The sequence below is a fragment of the Mus musculus genome, chromosome 4 (assembly GCF_000001635.26).
Source record: "Mus musculus strain C57BL/6J chromosome 4, GRCm38.p6 C57BL/6J".
NCBI lineage: Eukaryota > Metazoa > Chordata > Mammalia > Rodentia > Muridae > Mus > Mus musculus.
The window spans coordinates 12957813-12975232 of NC_000070.6; the positions used below are offsets into that span (position 1 = coordinate 12957813).

Consider the following 17420-nt stretch of genomic DNA (forward strand, 5'->3'; position numbering starts at 1 on the left):
CTGCTTGTTTCTTCATACCATTTGCTTGGAAAATTGTTTTCCAGCCTTTCATTCTGAGGTAGTGTCTATCTTTTTCTCTGAGATGAGTTTCCTGTAAGCAGCAAAATGTTGGGTCTTGTTTGTGTAGCCAGTTTGTTAGTCTATGTCTTTTTATTGGCGAGTTGAGACCATTGATGTTAAGAGATATTAAGGAAAAGTAATTGTTGCTTCCTGTTATTTTAGTTGTTAAAGGTGGCATTCTGTTCTTGTGGCTGTCTTCTTTTAGGTTTGTTGAGGGATTACCTTCTTGTTTTTTCTAGGGCGTTGTTCCCGTTCTTGTATTGGTTTTTTTCTGTTATTATCCTTTGAAGGGCTGGATTCGTGGAGAGATAATGCGTGAATTTGGTTTTGTCGTGGAATACTTTGGTTTCTCCCTCTATGATAATTGAGAGTTTGGCTGGGTATAGTAGCCTGGGCTGCAGTTTGTGTTCTCTTAGTGTCTGTATAACATCTGTCCAGGCTCTTCTGGCTTTCATAGTCTCTGGTGAAAAATCTGGTGTAATTCTGATAGGCTTGCCTTTATATGTTACTTGACCTTTTTCCCTTACTGCTTTTAGTATTCTATCTTTATTTAGTGCATTTGATGTTCTGATTATTATGTGTCGGGAGGAATTTCTTTTCTGGTCCAGTCTATTTGGAGTTCTGTAGGCTTCTTGTATGTTCATATGCATCTCATTCTTTAGATTTGGGAAGTTTTCTTCAATAATTTTGTTGAAGATGTTTGCTGGACCTTTGAGTTGAAAATCTTCATTCTCATCCACTCCTATTATCCGTACGTTTGGTCTTCTTATTGTGTCCTGGATTTCCTGGATATTTTGAGTTAGGATCTTTTTGCATTTTCCATTTTCTTTGATTGTTGTGCCGATGTTCTCTATGGAATCTTCTGCACCTGAGATTCTCTCTTCCATCTCTTGTATTCTGTTGCTGATGCTCAAATCTATGGTTCCAGATTTCTTTCCTAGGGTTTCTATCTCTAGTGTTGCCTCGCTTTGAGTTTTCTTTATTGTGTCTACTTCCCTTTTTAGGTCTAGTATGGTTTTGTTCATTTCCATCACCTGTTTGTATGTTTTTTCCTCTTTTTCTGTAAGGACTTCTACCTGTTTGATTGTGTTTTCCTGTTTTTCTTTAAGGACTTGTAACTCTTTAGCAGTGTTCTCCTGTATTTCTTTAAGTGATTTATTAAAGTCCTTCTTGATGTCCTCTACCATCATCATGAGATATGCTTTTAAATCTAGGTCTAGGTTCTCAGGTGTGTTGGGGTTCCCTGGACTGGGCGAAGTGGGTGTGCTGGGTTCTGGTGATGGTGAGTGGTCTTGGTTCCTTTTAGTAAGATTCCTCCGTTTACCTTTCGCCATCTGGTAATCTCTGGAGTTAGTAGTTATAGTTGACTCTGTTTAGAGATTGTTCTTCTGGTGATTCTGTTACCGTCTATCAGCAGACCTGGGAGACAGATTCTCTCCTCTGAGTTTCAGTGCTCAGAGCACTCTCTGCTGGCAAGCTCTCTTACAGGGAAGGTGCGCAGATATCTTGTATTTGGACCTCCTCCTGGCCGAAGAAGAAGGCCCAAAACAGGACCTTTCTCAGACACTGTGTTGCTTTGGCAGTTCCCAGGTGGTACAGACTCTCACCTAAGCAGACTAAATTCCTAAGTTCCTTGGAGTCCCGGGACCAAGATGGCGACCGCTGCTGCTGTGGCTTAGGTCGCCTCCCCAGCCGGGCGGGCACCTGTCCTCCGGTCCGGAAGGTGGCCGGCTGTCCCCGGCCCACACAGGGTGCTGCCTCAGCCCCTCTGTGCTTCTGCCTGTTCCAGAGGCTGTCAGGTTCTCTGGCGCACCCTCTCACCCGTTCAGACTAATTTCCTAAGTTCGGCGGGTCCCGGACCAAGATGGCGACCGCTGCTGCTGTGGCTTAGGCCGCCTCCCCAGCCGGGCGGGCACCTGTCCTCCGGTCCAGACTGTGGCTGGCTGTCCCCGGCCCACAAAGGGTGCTGCCTCAGTGCCTCTGTGCTTCCGCCTGTTCCAGAAGCTGTCAGGTTCTCTGGCGCACCCTCTCACCTGTTCAGACTAATTTCCTAAGTTCGGCGGGTCTCGGACCAAGATGGCGACCGCTGCTCAAGATACTGTTTTTTATTACTACAAGTAATTAATAAATACAGCATTGGTCTCTTAAGTGTCCCTTTTGTTAAATGATGAGAATACAAGGGTAGTATAGGGACCAGGATGAAGGGCTGTGTGTGAACAGCCATTTGCTGCACAGACTTAGCAATTTCCTGTGCTTTGCGTGTTTATCTTAAGCGTATTCCATGAAGGAACAAACCTATAATTGAAGAAATATTATTATCTTGTGTTTTTATTCATGCAAGCTAACTTCTCTCTTGAAATGGATAGGTCTTCAAGCTCCACACAATTAAGATTAAAATAATGACTCCACTTTACTATTAATAAATGCAAACACTATGCAAAATAGAACTGCTATATGAATACATTATATCTATTGACATTATTTATGGCTTCTCTTGACAGAACTATTTTTAATGTTTTGATTTATAAAAGGTAAGACTATATAGGCTTTAGTAATATCTTAGTTTCATTTAGAAAACTTTAAGTGTGTATCATCTTAGATGTAGTAACTCTGTGTTTTATTAGAGATAAAGACTTAATTTATTTGACTTTCTCTTATCAGTTGATATTTTATATTCCTAGGTATTGTTATACAATCAATCTGAAGGTTATTATTATAAGAAAAAAAAAGCTTTTAGATGAGTTTTCAGTTTTCTTATACATGAGTAGAAGTTATGTCCTTTTGCTGTGTTGATATCCTTATTGGCTATTTCTGTGAGGATGCATAAAGAATGTAGTTTAACTTGAACAGACTTTGAAGTACTTGATATCTGAGAACCCTAATAAAACCCACTAGGAAAATTCTGTTTATTTAGAGCCTGAAAGAGCTCCCCTTTTATTAATCCAGTCCAACCCTGAGAGACCAGAACAGATTGTCCTATCTTAAACTCTGCCCTGAGCTCCTTAAGGTTTGCATATTATGAAAGTTACAGCCTACCCTGCCCTTCCTAGTATCACCCATCAGGAGATTGTGTTTCTAACTAAATCATGATCATTTCAGAGAAACTCCTGTGTGTGTTCATGTCTGTTACTTCCTCTTTTGGTTGTCTCCTCCTCCCTTGACACTCTCTCAGCATATTCAGAGAATAAGGACCACAGCCTGCTTTCATTCATGCAATCCTGTGCTTCAAATAGTATCTTCCTTAGGAAATAGTTGTCTCAGTTTTTGCCAGTCTTCATAACCACTAACAGGGAGTTCTATGTGCCTGTATTTTTGTCACATTTACTTTCCTAAATATAATTCCATCGGCTTTTTGTCTATTCTTTGTAACTTCTTTGGAACTTCTGGGCAGAAGTTCCTCTAATTTCTATTCAGAGATAACCTGAAATAATAGATTCAAGGGAAAGTAATTCCCATCCTCTGTGCCCCACCTTCTCCCCTCCCCCCTTTCTCCCCTCCCCCCTCTCCCTTCTCCCCCCTCTCTCCCTTCTCCCCCCTCTCTCCCTTCTCCCCCCTCCTCTCTCCTCCCTCCCCCCTCCCATCTCTCTCCTCTCTCTATGTCTCACTCCCTCTCTCTCTCCTCTTTCTCTTTTCTCTTTTTTCTCTCACATTCTCCTCCACTGTCTCTCTATCCCTCTGTTTTCCATTTCTCTCTCCCTGCCCTCTCAGATGAGAAATATTAACTGACTTTCAAACTGATCTTCAATATTTTTTTCAGTTTTTTCTTCCAACTTTGTAGAAATTAGTTTTTCAAGCCTCTTAAACCCCAAGATCTTAGAACTCCCGTGCCTTTATATATTTCTACTTACTAATTTTTAATTAAAATATAATTATAGAACTTATCTACTTCCTTTCCTCCCTTCCCTAGACACAGGCAGCAAATGACTGCTCAGGAAGGGGGAGTTAGCCTCTCCCAGGAATAAGGCTCCTAATTGGTACCCAGTACAAAGAAGTCAGTCCTGAAATTATGAACACTCAGGTCACACTAAACAGACAAGGCAGACTATATTTATATATGTATGCATATATATTTTATTAACAATAATAAAGAAGAAAAGTCCTTTGTGGTTTTAGTCCTAAAGTGACTTCTTGCTTGACCATGTTTTTCACACATAACTATACCAGAAGGAGCAAGGAACAACTTCTGAGCACAGGTGTTTGCATTGTGTTCGTGAACATTTGTGACTATAGTAAATACGACCCACAAATACCTACCAATGCACACAAGAATTAAATTCTTTTTTCAAGGATGACAAGTTATTAAAAATACTTCCTCCACTCCTAGAAACGGGCCTTCTAAATTTGTCTGAGGCTCATTTACATTCCATTGCTTCAGGTGGAGGAGAGCAAAGATGGACATGCCTGCGAGTTTTTCATACTTATGCTTGAAAATGGTACATTCCAATTCTTGTAGTAACAACCTAATTACTATTTTAATTCAAGCTAAGCAGTCTTTTCTAACAGTGAAAATAGAAAGTAAGTGTAGATTTGGTGAGAAGAGGATAGTTTTTGGTGCAACAGTAAAATTTAATAAAAACAGAATGCGAGCTCTGATTTGAGGATTAGATAGAGCAGCACATGCTGCAAATGTGAGAATAACAACAGGGCGGTGCTCTCTGCTGCTGCTTTCCACGTCCACCCTGGCCACACCCGCGAGGCATTCTCAAACAAAATTCAAGCCAGTCAGCTCCATACCCTAGCCCTCCATTCGGTGTAACACAGTGGGTAACTGCAAGGAAACTGCCATTTCCTGATGCTTCTCTAATATTCTGCTTTAATTGAGCTTAGTTCTTGATGGAATTAATGTGACCTAGAATAAATGAATAAGATTTTATCACTAGTAATTCTATAGCTGATAACTTATTGGAAGAATTTTGTGTTCTTTTGTATATATTTAATTGAAGTGAAGTTGGCATCATTTTTACTCATTGCTTTAAAAATGATTTTAAGGAAATCTTTGGAAGGTTTTTTGTTTTTTAAAGATACTTTTTAAAAATGTGTTTCATTATAATGGTTGTCTTTCTTTTTAGCAGGTATTTTGGAGATCAAAGATGGGTAGAAAAGACTCTTCCAATACAAAACTTCCTGTTGATCAGTACAGAAAGCAAATAGGTAAGCAATGAGCTTCTGCAGAGAGAAGCTAAAACCAGGCGGTGTCGGTTAAAGACTCCATTTCCCAGAATGTACACAACTCACATGTTCTCACAAGAAGAAAGGAACACCTTACAGGGCTTTAGGAGGAAAGCAAATATAAAACTGCTTCCTAGCAAAGGATATATATACTTCATGTGTTTGCTCTTTTAAGTGCTGTGGGGATTTTATCAATTGAACATAAGCAAAATGAATATTGTTATTTTATAAATAGATGCTGTTTTACAGTACTTTACATATTATCATCTCATAATTTATCCCTTTATAGTCACCTAAATATTTACTTCTTTTGCCTCATGATGACACTGGTTTATATTTTCAGAATACTTCATTAAAATTGCTAAATATAAATGTCATTCCACATGTACAACTGTGCTTAGAAAGAAAAGGAACTTCCCAGGAGTCATGAGTAAAGACTTACTAGAGACAAGATGCAAGGCTTTGTCATCTAAGGTTCCAAGCATACCCTTAGAGAGTAGGCAGAGCCCTTGGGGAAGATGGCCATCTAGAGAGAATATAGCACAACGAGGGAGAGCTGGAAGCAGCTTGCACCTGAACACATGCTTTTGTTCTATGTGCACACAAACTATTTGCTCACAGAATGCTCATGCACTAGTCAGTGCACAAGGGAAAGCCTGAGATTTTAGAGAATTTGTAGCTTAGGAACAAATTATTTTTTTAAGTGTAATAAAGTAGAAATCAGAAGTTAAACAAGCACTTCCTCTAATCAACACAACACTCTCTTCCTCTTCTCTCTACCTCTACCCATTCACATTTAAACTAAAATGCAATGAAGCAATAGAAACTCTTTAAGTAATTGTAAAATAAAAAAGTCTCAATGGATTCAGATAAAATAAGTGAAATAACTGTTAAAAATTAATACACATTTATTTTATAATACTCCCAAAACATGCACTACATAAATTTAAATAATTACAAAACCATACAAATTAAAAAACAAAAATAAGAATGCATAGGCCAACGAACAAATTTTTATATTTTGTATTAGCCATATAAAATGTATGTATATTTATATATGCACACATACACATATCAATGTTATGTGGCTATTGCAAATCCAATTAAAATATCAATTATTCCCCATTATTGCCTCTTTTGTATAAGATATCCTACCTAAATCTACTCATCAATTTTCTGTTTAACATGACACAATATTATTAAATGTAGCCATGTTAGAGCTCTAGATGCCACAGCTTTGCACTTTTTGATTTGCATGTCCCCATTTCTGTCCTTCAACTTGGTAAGAACGGAAGAGATACATCTCTTCTTTTTTGAATCCTTTTCCTTTTGAGATTATACTGTAATTACTTCATTTCTTTCCTTTTGCTCTTCCCCATTTCCCTATTTCTCCCATTGCTCTAAGTTCAAAGCCTCCTTTTTTTTTTCATTTATAGTTGTTGTGTACATATTACTTCTTAACTCAGTTGCCTCAAGTTATCAGGCTGTGGGCAGAATTAAGTAAGATTCTTTGGCAGAGGGCACTTGATAGGCCTCTATTCCATTTCAGATATTGTATTTGTTGATGAAACTTCATGGACGGGACCTCCACTCTCTGCTGGCTAGCATTCTAGTGTCTGAGCCATCCCCAAAATTGTCAGACAAGCTATACCACAACATTATAGGGCACTTCTTGCCTGCAAATCCAAACACTTTCACATTCTTACCACAAATTAATTCCAAAGGCACCAAAACAAAGGATCAGATTCATCATAGCCGTAACCCTTCTCCTGGTACCAATTTTCAGTTAGTTCCTATGATCACTGCTGAGACAAAATATCTGACAAAAGCAACTTAAGAAAGGAGAGGTCCACCTTGCACGATTCGCAGGCTGTAGTCTAGCATGTGAGAGAGGGCATATTGAAAGGGCTGAGAACCAATTGATCACATTGTTCCCACAGGCAGAAGCAAAGAGACGTGAACACTGCTCAAGTCTCCTTCTCTTATTTAGGCAAAAAGCCCAGCCAATGGTTTGTGGCCTCACAGTTCATTATAGGTATCCTCTCTTCAGCTAAACATTGTTGGAAATATCTTCACAGACAAACACAGAGGTATAATTTCATAGTACTTCCAAATCTAAGTGAGTTGGCAGTTTAAATTAATCTCAACAGTTGAAATTTGGTCAGTGTGAATGATATTTTGAGTGTAGTGTCAAATTTCATTCACCTTCTACTAATTTGTAGATGATCTGCACAACTGTTTTCTTATGAATATGAGATATTAATTTTTTTGTTTTTTTTGGGGGGGGTGCACAGGGTTTTTCTGTGTAGCCCTGGCTGGCCTGGAACTCACTTTGTAGACCAGGCTGGCCTCGAACTCAGAGATCTGCCTGCCTTTGCCTGGAGATATTAATTTTTGCTTTGTATTGTCTTTGTTTAGCCTCAGAATATAAGTTAACTATCTTGGAGATGACGTGTTCTTTCTAATATATTTTGAAAGAGTTTATGAAGAAGGTTCTTTTCTAAATGTCTGGTAGAATTCATCTGTACAGGTATCTGGTACTAGGATGCCATTCGTCAGGAAATTTCTGATTACTGATTCAGTATCTTTGTTTGTTATTTGTCTCTTTAGGTTTTCTATTTATATTTGATTCCTTCTTGGTTCCACGACCAAAATAAATGTTTCTAGGAATATACCCATATTTATATAAATTCTTCCATTTCTTCTAGTTATTCAGTTTGTTGGCATACAATTTCCATGATAGCCTATTACAGTCTTTTCTGTTTTATACCCCCCTCCTCATTTTGGTATTTGTTCACTTTCCTAAATCTAGAAAATCCCTGCTCTCTTTTGTTAATGTTTTTTCTATTGCATTTTGGTCCATATATCATCTATCTAGTATTTATTATTCCCTTCATTCTACTAACTTTGTACTTAATTTATACTTGCATAATTTGAGATACTTTGGGTTATTTAGTTAAAATGATTCTTTTAATGCAGGCAGTTATTAGTTCAAACATCACTCCATACTATATCAGCCCATTTGTAACTTTAACAAAACTAAGTTAAAGCCAGTAGTATGTGAAGAAGAGATGTTCAGGAGGCTACCCACTGGCTGGCATGTCACATGTGCCACCTTGCTGCTTCTTAACATGCCATCAGGTATGACGTTGAACGCACGAGAAAGCTCAAGTCAGCTAGCCCAGTCTCTTTCTGCTCTTACCGCTGCCAGCCCTGCTATGTCCCGTCCTGATGACCCGCATGACTCTAATTATTATGCAGGTCAGCTAGCCCAGTCTCTTTCTGCTCTTACCGCTGCCAGCCCTGCTATGTTCCGTCCTGATGACCCGCATGACTCTAATTATTAGCAACAGTTGGGCTCTGAATTACATTTCAGCAAGAATTTTGAAAAAGACATTCAAGCTGTGGCACCCACTTTTGCTGCACACAATTAATTTGTTAATTTTCATATCCCAAAATTGGTGATTATTTAAGTCAGTTATTTGCTTTCACATCATATTTGTGAATTTTCCCATGTGACTTGCTGATGTATAATTCCATTGTATGCAGAAAAGATATGTTGACTGAGTTTAGTTTCCTTATGTTTGGTAAAATGTGTTGTTCCCTAGCATGTGATACATCCTGGAAAATATAAGCATGCCCTCAAAACTGTGTAATCTGTTACTACAGAATTGGATAATCTCTGTTCATCTATGAGATGTATTATCTAAGTTAACTATTTCCATCTTGATGATCTATCCATAAAAAGCTGCATATTGTCAATAAATTATTTCTATTCATAGTGATCTTTTGAATTTCATGATTTGTTTGTCTACCATTCTTCCCTCTATCTAGCTTTATTTATATCTATATCTATCTACTATATCTTTCTACTATATCTATCTACTATATATAACTATCCACTGTATTTAACTCTCCTGTCTGTCTGTCTGTCTGTCTATCTGTCTATCTATCTATCTATCTATCTATCTATCTATCTATATATATATATATCACATACATACAGATATATGCATGCATATGGTTTTATATGTACATACTTTAAAGTTTAGTGCATACAAAGTATATCTTCTTTTTTTTTTTAAACAAGATAGAGACAAGAGAGTCATTTATTAAAGGCAACACAGATAAGTCAAGTGGTATTATACAGACAGCAGAACAATGTTTGGAAAAGGTGGCATGAGGACCAAAGGATATTTAGCTTATAATGAAGATGAGGTGGGGATAACATAATGACAAAGTAGTGACCTACAGAATAGGAAATATGACAACTGGATGGGGAGATTTCCCAAAGTTAACAAGATCTTATTGCTCAACCCAGAAATATCTTAATTTAATTAATCATAGTTCATATCCTGTCACCTAGCACTGACCCTACCACCACATGTTTCAAAGGTGATGGAGTCAACAAGCTCAGAATGGAAAAATTGTCTCTGATCTTAACATGAATAGGGTTTGTTTATTGTCATCCATTTTGTAAATAAACAGCATTGTGCAGGCTTTGTACTGCGTTAGGGACTATAAGAAATGGAGAGGTGTTTTGAGGTCTGCATTTTAGCTGCATGCTAACAGCATTTGTAGACAGCATCTCAGTTTTCCTGGATATGAACATCTATTGAAGGTCCTGAATCCATCCTCTGAAGACAAAGGAACATTTATAACTACTACATCCCTTTATTGAATTAACTCATGTATAATAACATTGTTACTTTTTTAGCACAGATTTTATAGTTTGTTTTGGTCAGATGTAAGCCTGGTTATTTCTGTGCTTCCTAGCTGGCTGGCTGGCTAGCTCTAGTGTTCTCTCTCTTTCTTTGTCTCTCTGTGTGTTAGTCTCTCTCTGTGTCTCTCTACTCTGTCTCTCTCCCTCTTTCACTCTCCCCCCTCTCCTCTCCCTCTTCAATATCTTTTCTGTTTCTGTAATGACACAGCCTATGTATCATTAAATCTAAAGTGATTCTCATCTTGAATGAATTTAATTGTGTCTTTTAAAATTCTGCTCAGCTATTTGTTTCTTTATTGGTACATTTAATCTGTTTACATTTAAAATAATTGTCAATAGAACATGAATTACTTTTGCCATTTTGTTGGTTTCTAATTTTTAAGTTTTTTCCTCCCTTGCTGTTTCTTTGCCATTTGATGATTCTTTAATGCTATAAAGTCTATATCTTTTCTGTATCTACTATTGATGTTGTTTCTAATTGCTCAAAAGCTTACAGAGACATAATAGTCCAACTAAGGCTGGTAACAACTGAAATTGCATACAAAGCTGGAAAGACTGTTCTCTGTATTATCAGGTTTTGCTAGATACTTTTTTCTGTGCAGTCGGTCTTGCTAACATCCTCTCTGATGTTGAAAGAAAACTACTATCATACATTTAGATACAATACTGCTCATCTAATTATGATTTTAATATCTCTTATGTTTTACATATGTGTATATATATATATTGAGATTCCATTGTTTGACAATGAAAATTAAATTGCCCTAAAATAATGATGTATTTTTACAATACATTTCTATCCGTTTTATTGCTTAATGTCCAAATTAACACTTATTTTTGTTTCCCCGTTTCTCTTTTAGTGACTTAAAAGTATTTTAAAAGTTTTTTATTTGTTTATTTTCCGAGCCTTTTTGTTTTAAAGTAGTATTTATAACTCCCTTCTAGCTTTTGTATAATTCTCAATTATGTGTCTCACTCTATTTTTAACATGGATTTTGAAATTTTGATTTCATGTTATACACACACACACACACACACATATTCCTCAAAATGTTTAGTTGGATAAACACATTTAATATATTTTTGTAAATGGAAGGTTTTTATTTTCCAGCTTAAATTTACATTTATTTAAAGTTAATGTTCTTTATTAGTTTGCTCCTTGTTATACAGCTGTGTAATATTTGGACTACATTTTTTCTAAGTATTTAATTTCTTTCTTTCTTTCATTCATTCTTTCTTTCTTTCTTTCTTTCATTCTTTCTTTCTTACTTTCTTTCTTGGGATTTTTATTTATTCTGTGTTTTTTTCTGTCACATTAGATTTACTGAAATGTAATGTTTATCAAGTTTTAAAATCATATTGAGTATTCTTATTTCTCATATGTTTGTAGCTATTGAATGTGAATATTCTTAAAGCAGATACTCTTATTATTTGCATCTATACTGATGTTTACAGAAGGACCTTAATAAAGACTTGCTTAAATATCTTCAATTTCTTACTTTTAGATTATAATTACAATGTTTCTTCCTTCTCTTTCCTCCCTGCCACCCGCTTCTCTCCCTCATTGCTGCTTTTCAAATTTATAATCTTTTTCATTAATTGTCATTACATGCACATATGTGCATGTGTGTGCATATAAATTTCTAAAAGTAACCTGCTCGGTCTATGTTATGTCACCTGTATGTATGTTTTTAGTTCTGAGCATTATTATTGGAAGAGAAGTTGGTGAAGACAGTGTCTTCTGCCCTCAGCACCTTTCTGTTACCTGCAGTGTTGTGTGAAGGACCAGGGTATCATGGGCTTTCAGGTTCCACTTTGGCATGTCTAGTGTTGGTGCCCATGTCTGCTTAAACATTCTTAACGTAGAAACTTGCTAAAAGATATAGTTGATATAGTTACGGAACTTTTCTGGAATGCTTTATTTTCTCATGCTTAGTCATTTTTGTTTTATTTTCTTTTAGTGCCATAAATCTTAGTGCTTATTTATTTGTATGATGTTAGTAGATGATGTGGCCTTTGAAATCTATGATAGCTGGCAGTATGTTCTGCCCACCACTGGAAATTGTTGTAATTATCTCTATAATACCATTAATCTAAATATTTTGGCTTGAGTTTAAATGTTTATGGATTAGTTTACTGCATTGCTTGCTATAATCCAGATGTCTGTGTAATTTTGAAAAAAAAAACTTTTTCAAATTTTACTATTATATTACCTTTATCTTTTAGGAAGCACATGGTATTATTTTATGTGACCGACAACAGCAAAATTTGTATATTTTCATAGATCAATGTTTCTACTTGATTCTTATTATGTAATAATTTCACTAACTTGATTATTATTCTAAGTATACATTTTTATGAGTATTTCTAAGTTGGTTTATCTTTAAGACATCAAAATGCAAATTGTTTACTGATGTAGCCACTAGAGTTTTCTGTAGATACTCTGCAAAAGACTGTTGTGTTTTGGTTTTGTAGTGAAATTTCTGTAGCTATATGGTGCATGTAATACAGTAAAAATCATATTCCAGCTCATACGGCAGTTTGGAAATTATATGACAAATTGTCTTGGTCTTATATTTACTTGTGGTAGTATAAGAAAAGATTATAAAATATTTTTGACTTTTGAATAAGAGACGAGGTATTTGAAGCAGTTGAAAATTATTCTAAATTGTTGAAGGCAAGATAAGTCTTTACTGTTGATTAGCAAATATTATTTGTCAGTGCTTTTGGCATACTGCAAATAACTCATCTTCCAATAATTCATTTGAGTAATTAAATTTAGATTGCAAATTTTTCTTTTCAAATGTTTTGACTGTTATCTCCCTTCTTTTCTATTGTATCTTAATTGGTGTGGTCTATATAAATGGACAATAAATTATATATCTTTGTTATAGAGATCAGACAGCAAATAGAGCTTGGTATTCATCCCAGACAGAATTATGATGGAATGTATTTGAAAGATTAAAGCGCTGAATTTACTTTTTTTTTCTAATTAAAGGCAATTAAAGATTTGCAGACACAAATAAAAGACAATGAATTGAGGAATAAGTGTAGAAGCAGGTCCATTTGCAGGTGAAAGGCTGTGCCTTTGAAGCAGAACCAGCTGCACTCTCATCGCAAGAATAACAGTTTAGGAAGCTTTTCTGCATGGGCCTGCTTGATAGCATAATGGAGTTATAAGCAGCTTATGCAGCATTCAGAAAAGACGGAGCATTAATGCTGAAAGCAGTGGAGGCTGAGAAGAAGTAGCGCTGCCTCATGATGATAGTGAGCATGGCCAGTGTGGAGCTGAGAGAAGAGCTTTGTGCTCCTGGAAAGATGACCATTTATAAAACAGTAACCAGATAGTCACATGAGCCTGAGCAACTAACTTAGCAAAAAGAGTTTTCTTTCTGCCCAGTGGTAAAGATGTGAATAGGGTAGAGCCAAAGAATTGTCTGGTTTTTGTTTGTTTTTTTTTTATTAAACTAAGGAAATTCCTACTTAAGGCCTCGTAATATTAAGACACCTACTACTTTAAATATGAAGTAATTGCTTATATATAGATGATATATTGATTTAGAGCCTCATATAAGTTACTGCATCCTTTGCTAAGACAATGTGATATGGGGAATGAATATTGAAAACTAGTATAGTCCTAAAATGTGTGATTTTTACTGAAAACATTCTATGAATATGTTTTCAATATATATGTGTTATGTTAATTTAAATATTTGTTTCTTCTATGGAAAATGCCTGTTTTTAAACATATTTAATTTTACTGAATATATAAAACATATTTTTAGTAATTTTATTAATTTTTGATAATATCATGCACTATATTCTGATCATATGTACCTCCTTATCGCCTCTGAGATCTGTGTTCTCCTTCCTTATCTCCCTACCTATCCAACTTCCAGGTTTCTCTCTGTATCCACCATTCCCTCATCTCTGTACATTGACCAGTTGGGAGTTTTTATATTAATTGTCATCGACTACAAAAAGAAACCTCTCTGATGACTGTTGACAGATATGCTGATCTATGGGTATATCCATTTAACAGAATAATAGTATTGGCTTTATTCCAAATGCCTATAACCTAATTATCCATAGGTTCTTGGCTCCACTAGCCATGCCAGATATGGCTTCTATCTAAAAGAACTGGTATTAGATTCATTCAGAAAATTATTGGTGACTTCCATAACATTTATGCCACGGTTCCATCAGTGGGTATATCTTTAAGTATAAATAATGAAATTAAGACATTTGGAGAATGGAGCTGAAGATTATGTTAACACAATAAGTAACCTATACCCCAAAATGGGAAAAATTATGGTAACACATATATCAGTATGATTATCTTCATTGTCTTCAATTAACAGTTTATGTTTTCCCCTGTATATAACTTAAATAATTTGGAAATACTTGGGACATTTATTTGCATTTATTTACTGTTATAGGTGCTTAGAGATTGAATCCAAGGCCTCGTGGATGCTAAGAACATATGGAGTCACTATGCTATTCTATCCACTCCTATTGCTTTATCGGCATACCCAGAATCAAATGCAAGCTTAATACTGTACATTTTGATTTTAAAAAAATCTAGGTTATCTAGTTTAGATAACTAAATTCATGTACTCTTAATACAAGGGACTTCTGTGTATTACAGTTTTTCAGCCATTATGGGTAAAAGCTTCTGTCTTAATGCCGTAGGAGTATCAATTTCATATATATGTGAAGACCACATCTGAACTATAACATTAGGAATGGGAAATCAGGAGGATTGTTGCCATGATTTCAAGAACAACATGGTTTACTTAAGAAGAAAGACACTGTCATAAAATAAAATGTTCAAGTGTTTAAAGGTTCTTGTCCATTCTAGAAAAATATAGCCTGAGTTGGAAGACCTTAGACGAGGCTTTGTACGTGTTGTCAATGCTACCTGCTTTGTGCAGTGTATGCTGTTGTGTGTCATGGACAGGAAGGTGAATGGGGACCTAATGTCAGATGTGCTGTTTGGAAATGTGCCAGCCGTATCATTTTAATAACATCTACTATAAATACACATTTAGATGTTTACATCCACCTCAGTGATAATCTAGAAGTTTGTTCTGTAAAAGATTACAGGTGGGAAAATAACCAATGGTTTCATGGCACCTAAGCTGAAAGGTAAATTCTTACTGTTACATTGCCTCTGATACTGATCAGATGGGTGTTACGACAGAACATTATGTAAAATAATATACATGATTGATGAGTCATGTTGTCTGAAACCATCATTCATACTTATTTTCTCTTTTTACCTTGGGATTGTTATAAAGCATGTGGAAGGTGAATAGAAGTGTCTTTCTGTCTTTCTGCTCATCTCTGAAATTTTCACATTTATTTTTAGATTTTCCTATGCTTGGTAACCTTGAGTGGAGAACTTTGTCGCCATGTTCATCGCTCTGAACTGTCTATATTGCAGCAGGAATAATGACAAGAACAACTTGACTGTTGAGATGTGAAATCACAATGAACACTTGCCAAGTTTTTTTCCATCTCCTTTTTTTTCAGCAAAATTAAATGTTGCTAATTTAAAGTGGGTCAGAATCATGTTTTTCTGCAAATTATTTTTTCCTTTATTTAAATTTAGAACATTTGATATACTTTTTTTTTTACAATTGACTCATTTCCAAATCATTAAACCCCATCAACAAATAATAGTTATTAAGTTTCTGCTGTTAGATGCAGAGCGGGTGCATTACAGCAGGGTGAGCCACACACTTGTCTTCCTGTAAAAACTAACACATGGCTCTGTAGCCAGAGAAGCACTTGTATGTGAGTAATGAACTCCACCGTAGAACTTCTCCTTCATTACTGTCCATTTACCTCACTCCTCTGCCATTTCTACTTGTAAAAATCTATATGAAAGTTTAAAGGTACTTTTGAATCATTAGTAGACACATTAAGAAGCAGATTTATCTCACATTAAAGTTTTATGGTATACTTTAGTTTAGATCAACTGCTTTCAGATTCACTTGCATGTGAGGGAAATGAGGATATTTGGAGTGAGTCACGGTGTCATTTAGGTAAGGGAGATGCACATGAGCTCTGGAAATGGACCAATGAGAGGAGAGGGGCTAAGTGGGTCTAGGCGAGCAGAGTGAGCTCAGAATCATGGGTTACAGCTTTTGGATTTAACATGACTCCCACTTATTTTCTTTAAGAGTGTTTTTAATAATACTTTTGTTGTAAAATCTATTACCCCCTCCCACCCAAGGCTGAGTAATGTTTCTTTTGTGGCTTATTAGTAGGGTCACCAGATGGTATACCAAAACCAAAAGTTGTATGACACTAACTCATTGTTGCTTGTTTCTTGGCTATGAAGTATGGTAAAGAAGATTGTGTCAATCTAAATGTCGCTGTTTTCTGCCATGTTTAGTCATGTCTATGTGTGCTCTAGTGAAGGGAATGAAAATAAAGGATGTATTTTGTTCTAATGAATTTTGGTAAGAGAAAGGCAATTGTTTATAGGTTCTACTTTTAGTCTCAGAAAAAAAATAACAGCAAATATTTCTTAAACTAATCCTTTGAATATTGAATATCCACAGTATAATAAATTTATCAGGAATTATTTTGAAATTTCTAAAACAAAGTTAACTTTACAAAATTATATGATAATATAATTATGTATGCATTATTTATCAGTGCCTTTATTTCCAAAAGGTGCACTTACTGTAAATATCTTAGTCTTTAAAAAATTAAAGTTGTAATTTTGCTTTGATATTCTTTGCACATCAAATCAAGATGTTTGTCAGCATCTTCCAAAATGAGTAAAAGGACATTGATTTGGAGTGACGTTTAAACTAATCTCAACCGTGAATAAGCATGTAGTTCTCTGTCATGTTTTACTTTATGTAAACATTCTTAGACATTTTATAGGTGACTGTGAATTTTACATTATACATAAACATAACTCACTGTCTGAAACTATTTCTTTCCAGGTAAACAGGATTATAAAAAAACCAAACCTATTTTACGAGCAACCAAATTAAAAGCAGAAGCAAAGAAAACAGCAATAGGCATAAAGGTATACTTCTGTTTCATAAATTTATAATTTGATGTGTGTATGCCCGTTCATTTTGCACATTTTATACAACTGAATTAGTTGTGTAAAATTATTAGTTTTGAATTCTGGACATCTTAAGCTAGGAGGGATTTCAATATAGCATCAAAAATGAAGGGTTTTGGAAATAATTTACTTATTTTAAAACATCTTTGCCATCTTGAAATTTTGAGGGCTCTCAAAAGGTATAGTTAAAGTATATAACATAAACAGTACATAGAAAATAAGTTATTCCTAAAGTTATCATTCTAGCTGTTATAATTATTGTTCAAACATTTCAGTCATGTCTGTGGGATTCGTCAGATTCTTGAACTTTTAGTAAATTTCCCTACATCATCTATATTACTGTTGTAATATTGCTGCCTTTCTATTGTCTCTAGT

The 17420-nt window shown here is 35.4% G+C and overlaps 1 protein-coding gene across 2 annotated transcripts in view; it reads left to right on the plus strand.

Annotated features, from left to right (window-relative positions):
- Triqk (triple QxxK/R motif containing) overlaps positions 1–17420 on the plus strand; it is a 74649-nt gene that overhangs the window by 50976 nt on the left and 6253 nt on the right. Inside the window, exons 3-4 of one of the 2 annotated variants that reach the window (NM_001171801.1) lie at positions 5130–5211; positions 16918–17003. In NM_001171801.1, the coding sequence (NP_001165272.1) occupies positions 5151–5211; positions 16918–17003 (147 nt within the window). In that variant the 5' untranslated portion in view covers positions 5130–5150. The remainder of the gene's footprint in view (positions 1–5129; positions 5212–16917; positions 17004–17420) is intronic. The other variant, NM_173746.3, reaches the window with a different exon arrangement.